Source organism: Gossypium hirsutum, chromosome A12 (assembly GCF_007990345.1).
Source record: "Gossypium hirsutum isolate 1008001.06 chromosome A12, Gossypium_hirsutum_v2.1, whole genome shotgun sequence".
In the NCBI taxonomy this organism is placed as follows: Eukaryota; Viridiplantae; Streptophyta; class Magnoliopsida; order Malvales; family Malvaceae; genus Gossypium; species Gossypium hirsutum.
This window is the reverse complement of record NC_053435.1, coordinates 85,838,021-85,859,429: the sequence shown is the minus strand read 5'-3', so window position 1 is coordinate 85,859,429 and position 21,409 is coordinate 85,838,021. Positions and strand designations below refer to the sequence as shown.

At 34.5% G+C, this 21,409-nt stretch overlaps 1 protein-coding gene and 1 pseudogene across 2 annotated transcripts; one reads left to right on the top strand and one right to left on the bottom strand.

The window, feature by feature from the left end:
- The first annotated feature begins 10,818 nt into the window (after positions 1-10,818).
- LOC107931237 (ABC transporter C family member 4-like) lies at positions 10,819-17,076 on the top strand (annotated as a pseudogene).
- Positions 15,565-18,933, bottom strand: LOC107931238 (E3 ubiquitin-protein ligase BAH1). Of its 2 annotated transcripts, XM_041082953.1 has the most exons (8): positions 18,388-18,928; positions 17,682-18,181; positions 17,444-17,581; positions 17,297-17,355; positions 17,089-17,203; positions 16,763-16,872; positions 16,374-16,689; positions 15,565-16,139 (listed from the first exon to the last, which is right to left on the bottom strand). In XM_041082953.1, the coding sequence occupies exons 1-5, from the start codon at positions 18,557-18,559 to the stop codon at positions 17,098-17,100; spliced, it is 975 nt and encodes a 324-aa protein (XP_040938887.1). In that variant the 5' UTR covers positions 18,560-18,928; the 3' UTR covers positions 15,565-16,139; positions 16,374-16,689; positions 16,763-16,872; positions 17,089-17,097. The 2 variants fall into 2 exon arrangements, with proteins under 2 accessions (XP_040938887.1, XP_016718552.1); XM_016863063.2 differs by having other exon boundaries at positions 16,763-17,203; positions 18,388-18,933.
- Between the last annotated feature and the right edge of the window lie 2,476 nt (positions 18,934-21,409).

The window sequence follows — 21,409 nt, the reverse complement described above, 5'->3', positions numbered from 1 at the left end:
GGCAACGAATGTGGCACCTTATAGCTCAGACTTGGCGATCGGGTCGAGTATGGGGTGTTACATTCAAAATGTCGTTGAGGAGACATTTGTTGTTCTAAATTTTTTTCCTATATTAACATCACCTTAGTATATCATAAAAAAAGATTGGATCGTACTAACATATTGCATATTTCATAACTTTAATCATAGGTGAAATTAAGATAATTCATACTTCGAAAAGTACGTGGAAGAAGGAGATTTTGATAATCTTAATGATGCATATTCAGATTTGGATAATGATGAACTCAGCCAATGACTAACATATGATTATAATGAGCATATGTTAAACATTAAAGAGGGAATAACCCAACAAATATGTATTGGAGCAATTAGATAAAATTGCGTATGATGTTTATTTTTCTTGTTAGTTTTATTAGTAATCATATTATCAGCTACTTTTTAGACTAATATAATACATATAATGATTTGATTTGAATTCTTTGTAATTATAAGGGAGTATAATTACTGGATGACTAATCCCCTTGCCGCGGATGCTCCCTAAAGAAATAAGTGACTTGCCATGAAATGTACTACATTCCTATGGGCAAGGATCAAACACAATCTCATTATGAAATGAGGTGAGTAAGCACCACACCACACCTCATGGTTAAAAAGTAAAAATGATTAAAAAATTACTTTTATATTTACCTTTTCCTCCTCCTCCACCTCCCCTGCCACTACCACCTTTGGTTTTTTTATAAAAATAATATTTAAAAAATTAATTAATTACAAAAATGGAGTGTTTGCTATAGTAACTTTAGGTGCTGCCTGACACATAGAAAGCACTGGTGTACTTTTTAAAAAAAAAAAGTCTAACAGGGAAACAAAGCTGAAAAAGTGAAAAAAAACTGGTGCCGCCTAACACATTAGTGGTACCGGTTAACTTTAAAAAAAAAGTCTTGATAGGAAAAGAAAAGGCTAAAAAAGTGAAAAATAATAATAATAATAAAAGTTTTTATGGTTTCAACACCAGACAAATAGCCTTTTCCATGCATTTAATCTTGAAAATCAACCTTTTTATTTAATCAAGAGGGTGTCGCCGAAGATATCGGCAACACCAATTAAAAAAATATTTTTTCAATTTTTCAGTGTTTTTCCTATTAGATTTTTTTTAATAGTTCACCAGTGTCGCCAATGTGTCAGGCGACACCTAATGTTACTATAGCAAACACAAAATTTTTGTAATTAATTTGTTCCCAACCCCATTTTTGTATTGAATTAATTTTTTAATAATTTTTTATTTTTTTTAAAAAAAAGCCACTACCCTTGCCTCCACTCCAACCCCCACCTCCTCTTCCACCATTCCCACCACTTCTTACAAAATTCTTGAGAAATTCACCACCAAAACATGGCCAATTACATTTCATTTTGGAATCCATCTGTAGTAGTATCTCCCCTGGCTAATCATAATGTTAGGCCTTTTGGGTTTTTTCCCCTAATTTCCAACAACAATTTTTCGATTAAAGAACAAATTAGGTATATTAATTTCCAGCTTTTATTCAAGCAATGTGTTAATTAAAACCTATAAGGCCTAATATTATGATCAGCTAAGGGAGATACTACTACAGATGGATTCCAAAAAGAAATGTAATTGGTCATGTTTTGGTGGTGAATTTCTCAAGAATTTTGTAGGAAGTGGTGAGAATGATCACACCATCAATGACACGGAAAAAAAAAAGACACATAGTGCATTCTCATTGCTTGGATGTGCCAATTTTTTTGCACATTATTTTTTTTTTGTCAATAACTATTGTGGAGTAACATTCAAGCACAAAAAAAAATAGATATAGTTAAAGGGTCAATTCATAATATTGGCCAAGGAAAATTATGAATAGATATAATTATTCCAAATATGAGTTGTTCTTATTTTGATCAAAAGTTTTTTTTTGTTAATTTGGTCACCCAAAATGAAAATTGATCAAATTGGCCACTCCATCATCATTAGTTACCCTAAAATTAGGGTAAATCACCCATCAATCACTCTAAATATAGATCGTTTCTATTTTGGTCTCAATTTTTTCCATACAAGTGCAACGTTAATCTTTCATTACTATTTAATTGTGGAATGATGAATTTATTTTTAAAATGATCAAATTAATGAAAAAATTAGGATGATGAAAATAAATCGATGTCTTAATTACAGATATAATTTACTCAGAAAATATTTTAATACGGAGGCTGAACTGTTTTTGGTGCGTGGATTTCTGAATCAAATGGGAAATTTCCCTTAAGTTGACATTTACAGCCCAATGATCCAACCTAAGGTGTCACCTTTTAAAATCACTTATGGAAGGTTATACTTTTGATTGTCTTTTTTTATGGAATGAAAATTGATTTTCAACGGTTAATGTGGGGGCGAATTCAAATTTCTTATTTAGCCAACATGTGAATGACCACAAAATGCGAGGTAAAATGTATTAATTTCACTACTTTATATACTCAAACTTCGAATTAATGCAATTTATTACCTATTTTGTACAAAAATACAAATCAAATTTGTTTTTCACTTATTACTCAATCTTAAGTTATACATACACATGATTGAGTCTTAATTCGATTTATATGAATATTATTTTCAATGTAAAAAACTGTGAGTTTGAGTAAGCTGAAATACATTATTCTTCTATTTATAAATTGAGAATGGGTTATGAGTTGTTCTAGATATTATGTAAAAAAAAACAGATATAATCAGACTATTAGTGTAATACCAATACAAATGAAAAAAGTATATTTATTAAAAAAAACACATTAAAAATTTTATTTGAATAATAAAATTCAAAATTTTATTATAAATTTATTAATTTAATATAAAATATAAAAATATTAGAATTAGAATTTTTAAAAGAAAAATCAAATTATCAAGTTTTCTAGAGTTATATTTTCCTTATTTGGTATGATAAGTCATTATAGGATGTGATCATACATATTTTTTTTTACACAATACTTAAAATTATCCATAACCTTTCTCAACCCATAAATATGAGGATAATGCACTTCAGCATACTCGCACCCACGTCAACTTGCATTAACAACAATGCTCATGTCAATTAAACCAAAAATCTATTTAAATAAAAAAATTTAATATTTATAAAAATGACTCGAGTTAAAAAACAATCACCAAAATAACCTAAAATGACCAGTAGAATAAGGTTTTAGCCTTCTAATGGTCGGCACCACCTCATATATTGGCCCCATGATTGCTTAATAATTGTGTCAGACTTTAAAAAATTGATTTTTTTGGTTTTGCCCTTCCAATGGTCGGCAGTAGGGTTTTAAAAATCATATCATACTGGTATACAAAAATACGAGTATTGTAAAAAAATTGGTGCTAGCCTATCAATGGACGGCACCAGATACGAGTATTTATTTATTTATTTATTTTGTTTTGGCCTTCTAATGGCCGACACCAATACGAAAAAAATAATTTTTTTTAAATCGTGTCCTCGTCTAGAGATCCATCCAGAGGTGTTGGCAGGGTCCGATAATGATGATCAGTCCCACCGTGATCCAAACGATGATTTCAATAACCCCGATTTGGATGATATCTCTGAAGACATAGATGAGGAAGGGCCGGTGGAGGGTGAAAATGCAAGCCCCCATTCGGTTGGGAACACGGGCCCTGGTATAGTTATAAGAAATAATCTAGGGTCCTTCATGACCGATGTGGATCTTGATATGGCTCTTACAAGCAAGTTCTCGGAATTTACAAATATTGTGCCGGCTTACCTACTTGACAAAGAATTCAGCGATGAAGAGTTGTTTGTAGGACAACAATTCGATAACAAAAAAGACTATTTACATGCTATAAAATAACTTAGTTTGAAGTTAGGTGTTGATTATAAACTAACGAAGTCGACGCAGTCTTTGTACGTATGAGAATGTTGAAAAGCGTCAAGTGGTTGTAAATGGCTTGTCCGAGACACGTTAATGTAGCGGACGCAGATGTGGATGATAAGGAAACTAGAAGGTCCACATACATGTACGTCCGCTCGTATGTCGCAAGACCATAGAAAGTTAGATGCAAAACTTATATGCAACTGCATCATCCCTTTGGTGAAAGAGACGCCCACCATTCAGGTGTCGGTTCTTATTGCGGACATGCAAGCTCGATTCAAGTATAAAGTGTCATACCGAAAGGCATGGTGGGCAAAGCAAATGGCGATGTGAGAGTTGTATTGTGACTGGGATACGTCATACAACGAGCTTCAAGGGTGGATAGCCGGGATGCATGAGTATGTACCCGGGACAGTGACTGATTTGCAAACACTGTCGTATAAAAGCTCGAACGGGGAGATACAATCGGGAAAACGAGTTTTTCACCGATTGTTTTGGACGTTTGAGCCGTGTGTTAAGGCCTTCCCTCACTGTAAGCCGATAGTGTAGGTGGACGGGACATGGTTATATGGCAAATACACGCAAATATTCCTGATTGCTGTTGCGCAAGACGACAACCGAAATATACTTCCGATCGCTTTCGCCATTGTAGAGCGTGGGTACTTCGAGTCTTGAGAATTTTTCCTCATTAATCTGCGGAGACACATTGTCAGAAAAGACAACGTTTGCCTTATATCAGATAAATCGAAAAGATTACTTGCTGCGATAAGACGATCGGGGATTCCATGGAGGTCTATTTATTGCATCTGGGAAATCGCGACAAACTTTCATAGAGATTATAAGAATAAAAATTGGAAAAAAGAACTCGTGAACATGGGTAAAAAAATTTTGTTTGTATTTATTTCAAAAATTACTTTTCAATTTTTTTTTTAAATGATGATTTCAAATTAAATATGCAACTCATAAGTTAGAATCGCGAAGATTCAGGCAGAGGTTCACAAGGCTTGAATCTCAGATGTCATTTTTACCAACAGATCTCCGAACATGGTTGGGTAGTATGGAGAACTGGCAATGGACTCAAAGTTACGATGAGGGTTTTCGGTATGGGCAGATGACGACCAATCTGGTAGAGGCGGTCAACTCTGTATTAAGGCACACACGCCATCTCTCGATTTCTGCTGTGTTCTCGGCAACATTCTATAGGTTGGCGACATTGATGCCTAAGATGGGGTTGAGACAAGCTAAGCAGATCGAGGCCATACATGTGTACATAGAGGTCGTCCAAAAGGCCATGGTGGTAAATAATCAAAGGGCATAAACAATAAACGCTGAATTGTATTCGCGCAACTTAGAGACTCTCCGAATTGGCCTGTGTCACTGAGGCCAAATTGGCCTGCCAATGGCTGGCCTTACCCACCCTTTTTTTTTAATTTCATATTTTTATTCCAATTTTGCCCTTACTTCAGCCAAATGGTCCCACACTATAATTAGGCTATTTTGACGACTATCAATGACCATCGACGACCACCGAGCACTTTTAAACACCTCTGACAGTCGATGTTCACCCTCAACGACCGCCGACGACTGTCGATCACTCCATAGATCCTAATCCTAATATTCTTTTAAATGATAACGACCACATTGCAGCCAATGTGCATAAGGTAAACGAGAAATAAAATGTCTTATTTAATTTTAAATATTCTTCTAAATTCTTTTTTAAACAAGAAATATAACATTATATATTTATTATAACCGCAAGATCTGTACCGAATTGTGAGACCCCGGTTGCAAAATCCTGATTATTTTTCTGATCGAAGAGTTTTACCGTAATTAAATGTCGCGGGTATTTGGGTAGCCGTATAAATTTAGATATCTAAGCTACAAGCCAATTTAATATCGACTTTAGTTGAAAAATGGTGCCCGGAGACAAATACGTTCCACCTCCCGTGTGGGGAGGTAACTATTACACTGCAAGACGTAGCAGTCCAACTAGGGCTATCTGTAAACAGTGAAGCAGTGACCAGTCTTGGAAGAGTGCCTAATCCATGGGGCATTTGCGAGCGATTATTTGGAAGGGTGCCCTCGAACAACAAGGAAGGATGATTAACCCATATTAAATTTACTTGGTTAAAAGAAAACTTTCGACATCTTCCGAGTAGTCCAACACAGATGGACATTATCTACACTACGAGAGTGTTCATTTTTCAACTTATAGGTGGGATACTATTGCCGGACGTCAATCAAAATAAAGTCTCAATAATGTATCTCCCCTTATTAGAGGATCTCAAGCTTGCCGGAAGATTTAGTTGGGGCTCTGCAGTATTGGCATGCTTATACCGCGAGATTTGTAGAGCTACAAAGTCGTCTACGAAATTAATTGGCGGTTGATGTCTTCTACTGCAGTCTTAGGCATTATATCGAATGCCATTTCTGACATCAGTGAGCCACCAACCATATGTCTCGCTACTAGTTAATAGGTAAATATATAGTTCATTTTTGCATTTATTTTTTAATTGTATACTATACTCATTTTTTACATGGAAAAAATAATATGATAATTTTTTCTTTTTTTTAGATGGGCAACTGTACCGAGAATCGGCCAATCGTTCACGGTACCTATATACCATATGATGATAGAGACTCATTCCGGGGATGCCGTAACATACGATTCCGAATATTTCTTTTTTAAATATAATAATTGCTAAGAAAATAAATAAATAATAACGTGTTGTCTATATTATGCAGTTTATATGGATGCCATATAATGAGGAAGATACAGCGACGCTCATATCATCATGGGTTATCGAGCAGCAATAGTTGTTCGTGTCAAATGTGCCGTTAATTCATTTCTATATGGTGGAGTGGCACGATAGAGGTAAGGTTTTGAGGCAGTTCAGGTGCGCACAACCTATCCCGAACCATTCCCTCGACATCAAAGAAGTCCACGGAATAGACAAAAAGGGTTCGGGTCAGGACGCTTCAAATTGGGCGCAAAAACATGAACCATATATCTTTTTGTAGAATATGCGACATTCGAGGCACCCTCCGTTGTATGTCTTAGAGGGAGGGTTCTCTCTTACGCCCGAGTATGCAGTATGGTATATGGCACACGGGAAACCCTTTATATTCCAAGGTCATTACATGCTAATCCAAAAAGACGCGCAACCAGAACCTTCTCGATGGCAACCAAGGAATGCACAACCGTGCAGTAACTGGGTTCCTCCATTCGGGAACATCAAGCTCGATACTACCTCGAACCCCGATCTTGAGCCACAATATGAAGTATCCAGCTCATCATCACACCACATGGATCCAGATCCACTGCAAGAAATTCCTCTATCGTTTGAGGATATTTTTGGTGAAGACATCGAGACTCAACATTTGGCACGATCCGGATCATCCTCATACCACCCGGAGCTCCATCCCGAAGCACATACACCCATCACTGAGGATATTTTTCCATCGGTACCTCCGGTCACGCAAAACCCATTTACTCCCGATTATGGTGTATATGATTTTTCTACTTTTCTAAGTACACCAGACGGGACACTGAAGGCCGGACCGAGCAATTCTCAAACGCCTGAGCAAGGTGCATGGCATCGCAGATAGAGGCATCCGGACCGTTACACGCTGGCACCGGGGACATCACCGGGATCGCGATAATTTTAAATTTTTTCTATTAATTTTTACTTTATTTTAAAATTATTCTATAAATATTTCTTTTATAATGAAATTATTTTGTTTTTTAATATTAATTTAATTTCTCTAAAATAATTTTTTGTTTGAATAAATGACGTTGAAATATTTATAAAAAAATCAAATAAGTAATAGTACATGATAATTTAAATTTACATACACAATAAAATACAATCATTCTACAATATTAATACAAAAAAATATAAAATTCAAAAAAAAATATATGCACTATATTTCCCAACAAATTACAAACAGATGGGTAAAGTTAATACACGAAAATTTTAAATTCAAACTTTATATATTATAGATTAAATAAAATTTATAGATACAAAAAAAATACAAAATTCTAAGAAATTAATACACGAAAATATAAAAATGAAACCTTAAATCCTAAACAAATATATTAAATTTACAGATATAAAAAAATACAAACATTCTTAAGAAATAATACAATTATTTTCAATAGTAGTTTCTTCACAGTTAATCGTCTTTTGCTTGAATCAGTTCTACGTTGCATCAGTACAGGATAATTGGATATCTAAAACGGTCAATAAAATTGAAAAGAAATAGAAAACCAACTGCATAAATCAAGGGAAAATATAACTTCCTAAAAGCTCCAGACCTTTTTCTTCTTCCATTGTCCCCTGAGATACCTTTCCATGAAGACTCTACCAACCGGTTCCAACCACAACCTAGTTGCGGAATAAACACTATTGCACCATAGATAATGTCCATCTGCGTTGGACAACTCGATTAGCCATCTATGGCGCAAACAATCATCCAACCCTTGATGGCATAACCTTTAGGGTGGACATGATAGTATATAATTCAACTCCGTTAAAACATGACAGTATATAATTCAACCCTGAAATTCGATTGTACACTACGAAAAACTCCCATCTAGAATCCACTACAAAAAACTCATTTGATGATATACTACAAAACACTCTCATTTTGATGGCTCTCTCAATTTTTTTTTCCTCATTTCATTTACCCTATCAGAACTCAATCCACCCACTATATATAAGGTTTGGTGCCAGCCATTAGAAGACCAAAACTAGAAAAAAAAATTGAATTTTTTTTTGTACTGGTGCAGGCCATTAGAAGGCCAAAACAAAAAAAAAATTAAAAACTCGTACCTGGTGCTGGCCATTGACAGGCCAACACCAAGAATATTTGAATTTTTTTTCGTGCTGGTGTCGGCCATTAGAAGGCCAAAACAAAAAAAAATTAAATCTCGTACCTGGTGCCTGCTATTGACAGGCCAGCACCAAAAAATTTAAATTTTTTGTCGGCCATTGACAGGCCAACACTAAAAAAGTTTGAATTTTTTTTCGTACTGGTGCCAGCCATTAGAAGGCCAAAACAAAAAAAAATTATTTTTAAATACTCGTATCTGGTGCCAGCCATTGACAGGCTAGCACCAAATTTTTTTTAAAATACTCGTGTTTTTTTATACCAGTATGATACGATTTTAAAAAAAATATTTTAGTGCCGGCCATTGGAAGGCCAAAAAAAATCAATTTTTTAAAGTCTGACACAATCACTAGGTAATCAGGGGGCCAAAATACAAGGTGGTGCCGACCATTAGAAGGCCAAAACCTCATTCTACTATTCATTTCAGGTCATTTTGGTGATTATTTTTGAACTTAGGTTATTTTTATAAATATCAATTTTTTTGGGTCAGTTTGATAAAATAGCCAGAATAATATGTTTATTCACCTTTCGGGCTTTGCCTCCTTGATTATTTCTTCTTAGTAGCAACCCTAGAGAAGTAAGAAACCGCCAAGGAACCAAGTTAGAAAATTTTTTTTATACGTTGAAATTAAATTATAATTTTTATGGTAATTAAAATATAATTTTATAATTTAAACAATCTATATTTTAGAAAATTAAATTAAATTTTTATTATTTTTAAGAATCAATGTGTAGTTCAACTTTTATTAATTTAAATTTTTAAAAATTTTAAAAAAATTAAATAAAAAAATCATTTTAGTAAAACGGAGGGCCTTCTAGTCCCCTCCTAGTTAAGCCCTTAAGTCTTGGTCACCCTAAAATGAAAAAGAATACCTCATCCTTTAAAGATAAAGAGATAAAAGAGATCCATCGTATAACCTCATTTCACTCAAATATCACCAATAAGCCTCCATCTTTAATAACTCTATATACCACCTACAGTACAAAGCACCAATATTGTCAAATATCATTTCTTTCGAATATTTAGAAAAAAAACAATTAATTGCTAATATGAAAATCTACTTGTATGTCACGTTTCTATCTATTTTGATGAAAATTTGACAAACAAAGTAAATTTAAGGGTTAAAAGATGTAAAATTTTAAATAAATGGCTAAAATATTTTTTTATAAATTTGGAGGGTCAAATAAATTTTTATGCCTATTATATTTTAGTATAATGAAAAACTCACATTTTAGCTCCTAAAAATTTATTTTTTATTTCTAGCCCAAAAAATTCCCGAGCTAATGTACTTGAGAAGTCCTTCTATTATAGGAATTGGGTCTCTCATTACTATTAAATAAGGCTAAATTAGAATAGAGTTAATATTTTTAAAATATTTATAATCCTGTAAATGAAATATTTTGTTAAATCACACCAAAATAAATGGAAAAATTAATGATAGTTGACTTTGTTGACAAAATATTTTTTAAAAATTAAAAATTATTAAATTATAAAAAAAGTATAAAAATATAAAAATTTTATTTTTTTTTAATTTTTAAAAAATAGTTAATTGTTGATATAATATCCACATGTATGTCATATTAGCAATATTAACAAACCTTAATTTTTTCACCCAGTTTAGGGTGATTTGACAAATAATGTAAATATAACAGCTAAAAGAGTTGAAAAATTAATAGAAGGCTAAAATAAAGTAAAGTTGGAGGGCCAAATAAGTCCTCATGCATTAATGGAATTGTGAACTTTCAACTAATGTTGTTTGAACCAAACCGTCCAATCAGACCGATTGGATCGGGAATCCACTAGGGTATTGATTCGGAGAATGATTTTGATCTGATTAGATTTGAAACTGGTACAGATTAATTGAACCGGTTGAACTAGATTTTTTAAATTTTAAAAAAAATTACTTTTTTAATTGGTAGGAATGGTTTTGGTTTTTGTCTTCTGTACTAAACAAATTACATAACGTCTCTTGATCTCTCACTACTGTTAAACTTTGGCCTTTTCTTCTTTCTTAAACCTCAATTACATTCCTGGTTCATTTCCACCATTGTTTTGCATGGTTCGTCTTTTGTGCATATATATATTTTGCGTGATTTTGGTTGCTTTATTCCTTTTTTTCATGAAAGTTACATCTCTTTTCTCCATTTCCAGTGGGGTTTACCAACTATTTTTATTTTATATTAATTAATTTCTTTGGTTTTTTTTCCCTAGCTTCTTCTTTGACAAATATATATATATTGTTTTCCAACACGATTCTTTCTTTTACCAAGTTAGAAAAGCACCATGTTGAACTCATCAGTCTATTTTTTCGTATTTAATGCTGTCATCAATGGTGGCACGTATTCAGATTCATCATCATGTTTGTGGAAGATCCGGTGACACTTTCAGTCATTTTACACTAACTTCATGAAAGCCATCACATTGAAGACGATGACAGTTTGAAGCTTGCGCTTTATGAGGTACTTGACAATCTCCATAAAACCCCAAAAAAATCCCAGTTGACTTTGATGTTTTATATTTATGGATTATATAGATTCCGCCATTAACATAGCGATATGTTGGTTTTCTGTTTGTTTTTATTACAGGGCATGTATTGATTGGAACCAGCATCTGAAAAGGGTGATTTTTTGTGTTGTTTAACGCTTTTTTTGAGTGAATATGTCTTCAGCTACTTGGATTACTTCCCTTTCATGTTCAAGTTCTGTGATTTTATCTTCCAAGGAGACGTCGATTCCTGTCATGATCCAATGGTTGAGATTCATTTTCCTATCTCCATGTCCTCAGAGAGCTTTGTTTTTAGCCGTTGATCTACTGTTCTTGTTAACCCTCTTATGCTTTGCGTTTCATAAGCTCAATCCTAGATTATCAGGCAACATCCATGGCAGCTCAGACATCAACAAGCCACTTATAAGATGCAATAGAGCCCTTACCAGGACCACTATATGGTTCAAATTATCCTTGATTGTAACGCTTGTACTGGCATTTTCTTACACTATTATATGCATTATGGCATTTCGTAGTAATAACCAGGATCCAAGGAAACTGTTTGATGGGATGTTTTGGTTAGTTCAAGCTGGAACTCATGTGGTGATTGCTATATTAATCATCCATGAAAAGAGATTTGAGGCTATTAATCACCCTTTTTCGCTCCGAGCTTATTGGATTGCGAATTTTATCATCATTTCCTTGTTTACAGCTTCTGGGATCATTCGTATCGAAACAAATCAGGGTCAGTATTTGAGGTTGGATGATATAGTTTCCCTTGGTTCTTTTCCTTTATCAGTTCTTCTTGTTGTTGTTGCTATTAGAGGCTCAACAGGAATAGCAGTGAGCGGCGAACTCGGACTGGCAATGGAAGAAGAAGAAACCAAGTTGTATGAACCTCTTTTGAGCAAATCCAACATTACTGGCTTTGCTTCAGCTTCTATAGTATCAAAGGCCTTTTGGCTTTGGTTAAATCCTCTGTTGAAAAAAGGCTATGAGTCCCCTCTCAAAATGGATGATGTTCCAACTCTTTCACCCGAACATAGGGCTGAGAAGATGTCGAAGCTTTGTGAAGTAAATTGGCCTAAACCGGAGGAAAAATCAAAGCACCCTGTTCGAACTACGTTGCTACGGTGCTTTTGGAAGGAACTTGCTTTCACTGCATTCCTTGCAATCGTGCGGCTTTGCGTGACGTACGTCGGTCCAGTTCTGATCCAAAGTTTTGTTGATTACACTGCGGGGAAAAGAAGTTCTCCTTATGAAGGATATTACCTTATATTGATTCTCCTTGCTGCTAAGTTTGTTGAAGTGTTGAGCAGTCACCAATTTAATTTCAACTCTCAGAAACTCGGGATGCTCATTCGCTGCACTCTTATCACTTCGTTATACAAGAAAGGTTTACGGTTAACCTGCTCTGCTCGTCAAGCTCATGGTGTCGGACAGATTGTGAATTACATGGCTGTTGATGCTCAACAGCTATCAGATATGATGTTACAGCTTCATTCTATTTGGTTGACTCCTTTGCAGGTTTGTGTTGCCTTGGTGCTCTTGTACATGTACCTTGGCTCCGCTGTGGTGACATCCTTGCTTGGACTTCTTGGTGCTTTTATATTTGCGATAATGGAAAGTAGGAGGAACAATCGTTTTCAATTCAATGTGATGAAGAATCGTGACTTGCGAATGAAGGCAACTAACCAGATGCTTAATTACATGCGGGTTATCAAGTTCCAATCATGGGAAGAACACTTCAATAAAAGAATCCAATCTTTCCGTGAAACCGAGTTTGGATGGTTAAGCAATTTCCTGTATTCTATTGCTGGCCATGTGATAGTAATGTGGTCAATGCCGTTACTGGTATCGACTCTAACATTCGGGACTGCACTTTTATTGGGAGTAAGACTTGATGCAGGGCTAGTGTTCACAGCAACAACTATCTTTAAGATCTTGCAAGAGCCCATCAGGTCATTCCCGCAGTCCATGATCTCACTTTCACAAGCTGTGATATCATTAGAGAGGTTAGATAGTTTCATGACGAGCAAGGAATTGAGCAATTCATCGGTGGAGAGACAGGAGGGTTGCGATGATAGAGTTGGAGTGGAAATTAAAAACGGGGCGTTTAGCTGGGATGATGAAAAGGGAGAACAGGTTTTGAAAAATATAAATTTAGAGATCAAGAAAGGGGAACTCGCCGCCATCGTTGGGACTGTTGGATCCGGGAAGTCTTCTCTCCTGGCTTCGGTTCTTGGTGAGATGCACAAAATATCAGGAAAGGTAACACATTATTGGTTAAAATGCTTGCATTCCATGCTAGTTGGTTGTTTGGCATATTGATGCAATAATGGATTGAATGACAGGTTAAGCTTTGTGGGACGACCGCATACGTTGCTCAGTCATCTTGGATTCAGAGTGGGACGATTGAAGACAATATCCTATTCGGTTTGCCAATGAACCGGGAGAAATATAGGGAAGTTATAAGGGCTTGTTGTTTAGAGAAAGACTTGGAAATGATGGAGTTTGGTGATCAGACAGAAATCGGAGAACGCGGAATTAACCTCAGCGGTGGCCAGAAGCAACGGGTACAACTAGCCAGAGCTGTTTACCAAGATTGTGACATATACCTTCTCGATGACGTCTTTAGCGCTGTTGATGCTCATACAGGGTCAAACATATTTAAGGTGACATTGATGTCTGCTTATTGCAAGTTCTGTTATTGTTTGAAAAAAAAATGATCCATCCTTTTGGTCTTAAAAGGAGCGAAAACGGTAGATCAACATGCTGAATCTCAAGTTTATTGCTTCTGTTCCATATGCAGGAATGTGTGAGAGGAGTTCTCAAAGAGAAGACTATTTTGCTTGTAACCCATCAAGTGGACTTCTTGCATAATGTTGATCATATCTTGGTAAGTAGGCTTGTATGCTCCGTTTCGTGGAATTCATGTTTCTAAAATAATTCATTGTGTAAATTGCAGGTGATGCGAGACGGGATGATAGTACAATCAGGGAAGTATAATGATTTACTAGAATCGCACATGGATTTTGGAGCTCTTGTAGCTGCACATGAATCGTCCATGGAACTTGTAGAAGAAGCAGGCAACACCATGCCTGGTGAGAATGCCCCCAGAACATCAAAATCAGCTCAGGATGCTTCTAACATCAGGGAAGTAAATGGTGAACGTAAGTCCCAAGACGCCCTGAAATCTGATAAGGGAGATTCTAGGCTAATCAAAGACGAGGAAAGGGAAACCGGTAAAGTCAGCTTGCATGTGTATAAAATGTACTGCACTGAAGGTTTTGGTTGGTGGGGTGTAGCAGCTGCGTTATTATTATCTCTGTTATGGCAAGCTTCTCTTATGGCCAGTGATTATTGGCTGTCATATGAAACTTCAGCTGAACGTGCTCTTCCGTTCGACCCTTTGCTATTCATTTCTGTTTATGCTATCATAACAGCCGTATCGGTGGTGTTGGTCACGTTTAGAGCCTATTTCGTTACGCTTATGGGGCTCAAAACAGCCCAAATATTTTTCAGGCAAATTCTTCAAAGCATCTTGCACGCCCCTATGTCCTTTTTCGATACCACACCTTCGGGAAGAATTTTAAGTCGGGTAATGAACTATGCTACTTTCTCATCACAGCTAATTCTTGCCCAAAAATAGGAGTCTTGTTTTCCAAGAAACAAATTATCAAAGTGGCTTGGTGTCTTAGGACTGACAGATTCCTTCTATTTTTTATCCACAGGCGTCGACTGATCAGACCAACGTCGATATCTTCATTCCATTCATTATGGGGGTTACGATTGCTATGTACATTACACTGCTAAGTATCTTCATAATCACATGTCAATATGCTTGGCCAACAATATTCTTGATAATTCCACTTGGTTGGCTGAATTTCTGGTATCGGGTATGGTTCTCGTTTCAATTCACTTTTGGCATTCGCTATTTCGTTTCCGTGTACGATATAGATCAAGCAGGAAGTCCATTTGATTTGAATTGCAGGGATACTACCTGGCATCATCACGCGAATTAACCCGCCTCGACTCAATCACTAAAGCTCCTGTCATCCATTACTTCTCGGAAAGCATCTCCGGGGTTATGACAATTCGCGCATTCGGAAAGGAGGACAGGTTTTGTCAGGAAAACGCTAACCGAGTTAATTCCAGTTTATGCATGGATTTCCACAACAACGGATCCAACGAGTGGTTGGGATTCCGTTTGGAATTTATTGGTAGTGTAGTTCTTTGCTTATCTACCATGTTTATGATCCTTTTACCTAGCAGCATTGTCAAGCCAGGTAAACTGTATGCTGCAAGCTCAGTTCCACAAACCATTCTTTATGATTTTCATGTATAAACACAAATGGTGGTACTGGTGTCAGATAAACAATACTTATTTTGCCTAATGCAGAAAATGTGGGGTTATCTCTCTCATATGGATTGTCCCTCAATGGTGTGTTGTTCATGTCCATATATTTCAGTTGTTACGTGGAAAATAGGATGGTTTCAGTTGAAAGAATAAAGCAATTTTCGAGTATTCAACCTGAAGCAGCATGGCATAACAAAAACCATCTTCCTCCTCCAAATTGGCCTGCCCATGGCAATGTTGAGCTCAAAGACCTTCAGGTTCGATACCGTCCAAGCACGCCTCTTGTACTTAAAGGCATTACTCTGAGCATCAACGGTGGTGAAAAGATAGGTGTTGTTGGTCGGACCGGGAGTGGGAAGTCGACTTTAATCCAAGCTTTCTTCAGACTGGTTGAGCCAACTGCTGGGAAAATAATCATTGATGATATAGACATCTGCATGCTAGGACTACATGATCTCCGATCACGGTTTGGGATCATCCCTCAGGAACCTGTCCTTTTCGAAGGATCTGTGAGAAGCAACATTGATCCTGCAGGACAGTTTCCAGATGAAGAGATATGGAAGGTAACCATGTTATTATCCCATAATGAGAACATGTTCTCATTGTTTTCACTCGCTATAAATTTCTGATTTTTTTTTTTTTTTGCAGAGTCTTGAGCGCTGCCAACTTAAAGATGTGGTGGCTTCAAAACCCGATAAACTCGATTCTTTAGGTAAGTGACTTTAACATGTTCCGGTATCTGAAATGGTGGCTGAGCATTACCTATAAATCCTTCAAATTTTTCAGTGCTTGATAATGGCGACAATTGGAGCATGGGGCAGAGACAACTTCTGTGTTTGGGGAATGCTTAAACGAAGCAGGCTTTTGTTCATGGACGAAGCAACAGCATCCGTTGATTCACAAACAGATTCCATAATCCAAAAGATCATCAGAGAAGACTTTGCAGCCTGCACTATTATCAGCATTGCTCACAGAATACCCACAGTCATGGACTGTGATCGAGTTTTAGTCGTCGATGCAGGTGCATGCTTCTTTCTTACGTTACTCAAACTCGGCATATCATATATGGATAGATGTCCTACATGATTTTTCATATATTTAAAGAATCATACTCTCATTGATAACAGGAAAGGCAAAAGAATTTGACAAACCATCACGGTTGCTCGAGACACCGACACTCTTTGCAGCACTGGTTCAAGAATATGCCAACCGCTCTTCCGAACTATGAAACCGTATCTTCTTTCGGGTGGATTTCCATCCACTGTCAAGATTGCAAAAAAGTTCAAAAAGAAATGAATGTGCTGAATTTAACACGATTTGAATCCATCTGAAAATAATACTGAATTCTTGAACTTAGAATTGTTCAGAAGGGTTATGCTTTCTGTTTTTCCCGGTTTTATTCAGAAATGAACATTGTAGTAAGATTCATTTACAAATGAACTGTAATAAAAAAGGGTTTAATCTAGATTTACAGAACTTGGTATAATCAGACCCCGACAAACGCCCGACACTGGGATTCCCAGTGTTCCTTTGCCTGTCGAACTCTCTCAGCTCTTTCCATTTGAAGTCGCTGCTCCCAGTATTCACTACAACTGTTCCAAAAACAAATGTATGATTCCGGTAAGAACATATCAGTATACATTCATTCATTCAAATGAAAAGAGGAAAACCTATTAGGATCATACCTTCTCCTTAACAATATACTTAGCTCATCCAAATGTACAAAACCTTCATAAACTCCTGCCTGTAATTCCGAAAATACCAACACAAAACAAAGAATATTATGCTTACTTTCATAAGAGTAGAAGTTATTATCCAACCTAGACACTCACCTCTCGACATAAGGGACACTTTTTTTTTGGCTCAGCTGCTTTCAGTCCATTAACAATGCTAACCGATGCAGCCGAGCAAGCACACATGTAGCAGAATATATGCCCACAAGTGAGGGATACTGGATCAAATACTGTGTCCTGTTGCATTAGAAAATACGAAGCCTATATCAGTCAAGAACCCTTAGTAGCAGCTGAACTAACGGATAGCACTATCAGACCTGAAAAACTTGCAACTTACCAAGCATATAGAACAAGTCAAGTCAATATCAAGCTTGACAGAATCAAAGAGTTCACAAGAAAGGAATGGTTTCCCATCATTAAATGTGAGGTAACATCCTTCAAACGATGCAAGGGTCATCCCTGATTTCACCTTGGTTTCCCTCAAATTAATATGGAAAGCCATAAGCTCGCATAGCCACGGCGATTGAAGGATTTCAATGTGCATACTTTGTGCTTGTGACTTGAAAGCTTGCCCTTGTTTGGAGAAATGAACCTTATCGTATTTTTTCAGTATTTTACGAATCGCCACGGCATTAATCAATGCATAGTTAACCAGGTCCTTCCCTTCTTGAATCAAAGCAACATGGCTGCCTTGTAGCTTACCTTTGAACCAAATGAAGTATTTTCTAAAACCAGAAGCCAAGTGTAGTTCAAGCAATTTCTGTGCACGCTCATTGAAGCAGCCTACTATATCAGACATTTCCTTTAAAAGGGAAGGGAAGAAGGTCCCGTCGCAAACTGGACATTAATTTCCATCAAAAGTATAAGCAAATCATAATTTCATACACATTAGAACAAAGGTCTAAGATAAACTCAAAATCAGATTATAAATACATCAGATAAACCAAGAACTTATAGCTTTTCTTCAGGCCTAAAAACCCTTCCTTTTTCTCAAGAAACCCAATTAATATAATCAATTTATATACATATATATATGTATGTACCTGGACAATGCTGAGGACAAGTTTGGTTATGAAGAACTCCATGGACGTCATTCTTGGACTGAAATTCTCTTCTACAGTTCTTCAAAATCTTCTTAAGCTTCTTGAAACCAACACCAGGTAGTTTCTTCTCTTGTCCCTGCATGTATTCTTGATATTTCTTGCAGAACTTCATCTCTTCTTAACAATAAATTATTGTTATTAAAAAAAATCCAAAACACACACGATATCAATACTTTGTTCCCGTTGGGTTGTTTCAATCAACTTACACAAACACACAATCGAAGAACAAAGGAAGAAACAGAGCAAGAGCAATTCAAGAAGACATGGAAACTGACGGTGGTGGTGGTGGCGCCATGGTGGTGGTGTGTGGTTTTAGATTTGGTGTGATGACAGCAGGGATTGACGATGGAGTGTTGATGGTGAATGAGGAAGATTGCGAGGGGAAAATGGCCAATTTTTCGGATTATCGTCTCTCTCTGCCGATTGCTTCAAACTCACTCTTTTTATCTGTGTTACCGCTAATGGAAATTATATCTACACCTCGCCAAGACATATATTATTTGGTTTCCATAAAGGAATATTAAGATAAAAAAGGGGTCAAACTACCTACTTAGTCCCTGTATTGTATTCTGTGTACGTTGTAAATTTTGTATATGTATTTTAATTCGAATTTTTAAATTTTAATCCAGAACAAAACAATAGTAATTAAAACTGTTTGGTTAAATTTTGTTATTAGTCTTATATTCTTTAATTTAATTATTCTTAATCCTTATACTTTTTGTATTATGAAATTTCAGTCTTGATGTAAACGGAAGTAATGTGTGAAAATAATAAATTGACGTAGCATTGCACATATGATAATTTATTTGACACATTATATTTTAAAAATAACATAAATTCGCTTAATGAATTTAACAACTATCATCTAGTCGAGACCATATTTAACCTAAAAATTCATAATTATGTATCATGTAATTATATTTTAAAAAATCAAGACATTTAAATAAAAAATTAAAACACATAACAGCATTATATTTTTTTTTATGAATTTTGATCTAATATAATATTATATTTTAATTTTAATTTTTACTCAAACTAATAATATTATCAAATTAAAATTATTTTACGTTGATATATTACATACATAAATAATTATATTAATTCAATATGAAAATAAATATATGTATTTGTTTATTTAAAAATATAATTAAATCAAAATTAAAATTTTATATATACATATAAATAATTACTTATAAAATTAAAAATTCATATACCAAATTACACAATAAATCAAAATTTACATATAAGTTTAATATTTAACTCATTTTTATAATTAAAAAAAAAGCAGATAGAAACAAAAAGGAAAAAGCTGATTGGAAATAAAGTTTACCACATTATAAATTTGAAAAAGTAAAGTAGAAAAGATATAGTGTGAAATGATTTAATACTATTAGATACCGGCTGCTTTCATTTCATGTCAGTTCGGGAGAGTGGGGCCCAAATGAGACCTGTAATTTGTTCGTCCCGTAATGGTTAAATTCTATTATTAGTCCTTATATTATGCAAAACCTATAAATATAGTCTTTATATTTTAATTTGATCGATTTAAATCTCTACTTTTCAAATTTGTTAATTTTAATTCTTATATTTTTAAAATTTTAAAATTTCAATCTTAATTCAAATGGTAGCAATTAAATAGGTTTGGTTAAATTATGTTATTAGTCTTGTATTATAACTAAAATATAAATTCAATTTATATTCTTTAATTTGATTATTCTTTTTTCAATGGCATAATATCAAATTTAACTTTTAACGTTTACATTTTTTTATCAATTTGGCTCTTATTCTTTTTTAATCTAAATTTTGCTTTCAATCTTTTGAAAATAGTCAAATTTGACAATCGACTTTTTGAAAAGGAGTCGAAATGATGTTTTTTAATAAGAATACAAATTAAAATGTTAAAATTTTAAATACAGCAGCTTGCATGACAATTCATGTGTACTATATGCTATTTTTTAAAAAAAATATAAACTATTTTTTATTTTAAATTTTGATTATTATTTTTTTAATTTTTAAATTATTTATCGACATGACATATAAGATAAATAATATTATATTAACATAACGTGCATATAAATTATAATGGGAGTTCTACGCCAACAACCTTAAAAACTAAGGTTTTAGTCCTCATTTGCTTGAGTTAGACTTCCTCGCCAAAAAGGAAGCAAAGAAGAAACATCAACATGAACAATGGCACTTGTAGCACACTCAACTATCAAGGTGTAGACCTTGATGCAACGAGTCTCTGAGTAGTCCTTATATAAGGATAATTGGCTAGATTAGTAGTATTAAAGTATACATATATATATATAAATATATTATGAAAATTAATGTAAAATTTACTTTTTAAAAATTTAAAACTATTTCATCTTAAAAATAACAAAAGCAACTCAAAGCAATTTTTGTTTATATTTTAAAAAACTATTTATGACAAAAGTTTTGAATAAAAAAATATCTATACTACTTGAAGGCCCTCGTGCTTTCCTTTTTAACACATCCGAAGACAATTTTGGTTCCTTTATTTTAGTAGATTATATAAAAAAGATTAAATTTTAATTTTGGTCTCAATATTAAGTACGAATTTATTATTTAATCTTCATACTTTAATTTTTACATAAGTTTTACTTTAATGTTTATAATTTAATTAGTTATTTATATAAAAAGAAGGTCCTAAGTAGGGGTGAGCAAAATCCAATTCAATTCGAAAAATTTGATAAAAAATTAAATTTTGAATTAAATAGTTCGAATTATTTGAGTTAATCAAGTTAGTCGGGTCAACTCAAATAAAAAATTAAGTTTTTCAATTTAATTCAAATGTGAATTACACAATTTGAGTTATTCGAAAATTTGAATAAGAAAAGGTAAAACTACGTCATTTTGATAAATATTTATATTTTCTAAAGTTAAAAGTCAAAGTCATTAAATTAAAAGGTAAAATTACGTCGTTTTGATAAATGTTTAC

Bases quoted from the DNA above. Each gene is read 5' to 3' on its own strand.
- LOC107931238 (XM_016863063.2), bottom strand. From the start codon at position 18,559: ATGAAGTTCTGCAAGAAATATCAAGAATACATGCAGGGACAAGAGAAG. The intron at 17,582-17,681 runs GTAAGTTGCAAG...CTAATGCAACAG, and splicing joins TGACTTGTTCTATATGCTTG to GACACAGTATTTGATCCAGT. The intron at 17,356-17,443 runs GTGAGTGTCTAG...TCGGAATTACAG, and splicing joins AGTGTCCCTTATGTCGAGAG to GCAGGAGTTTATGAAGGTTT.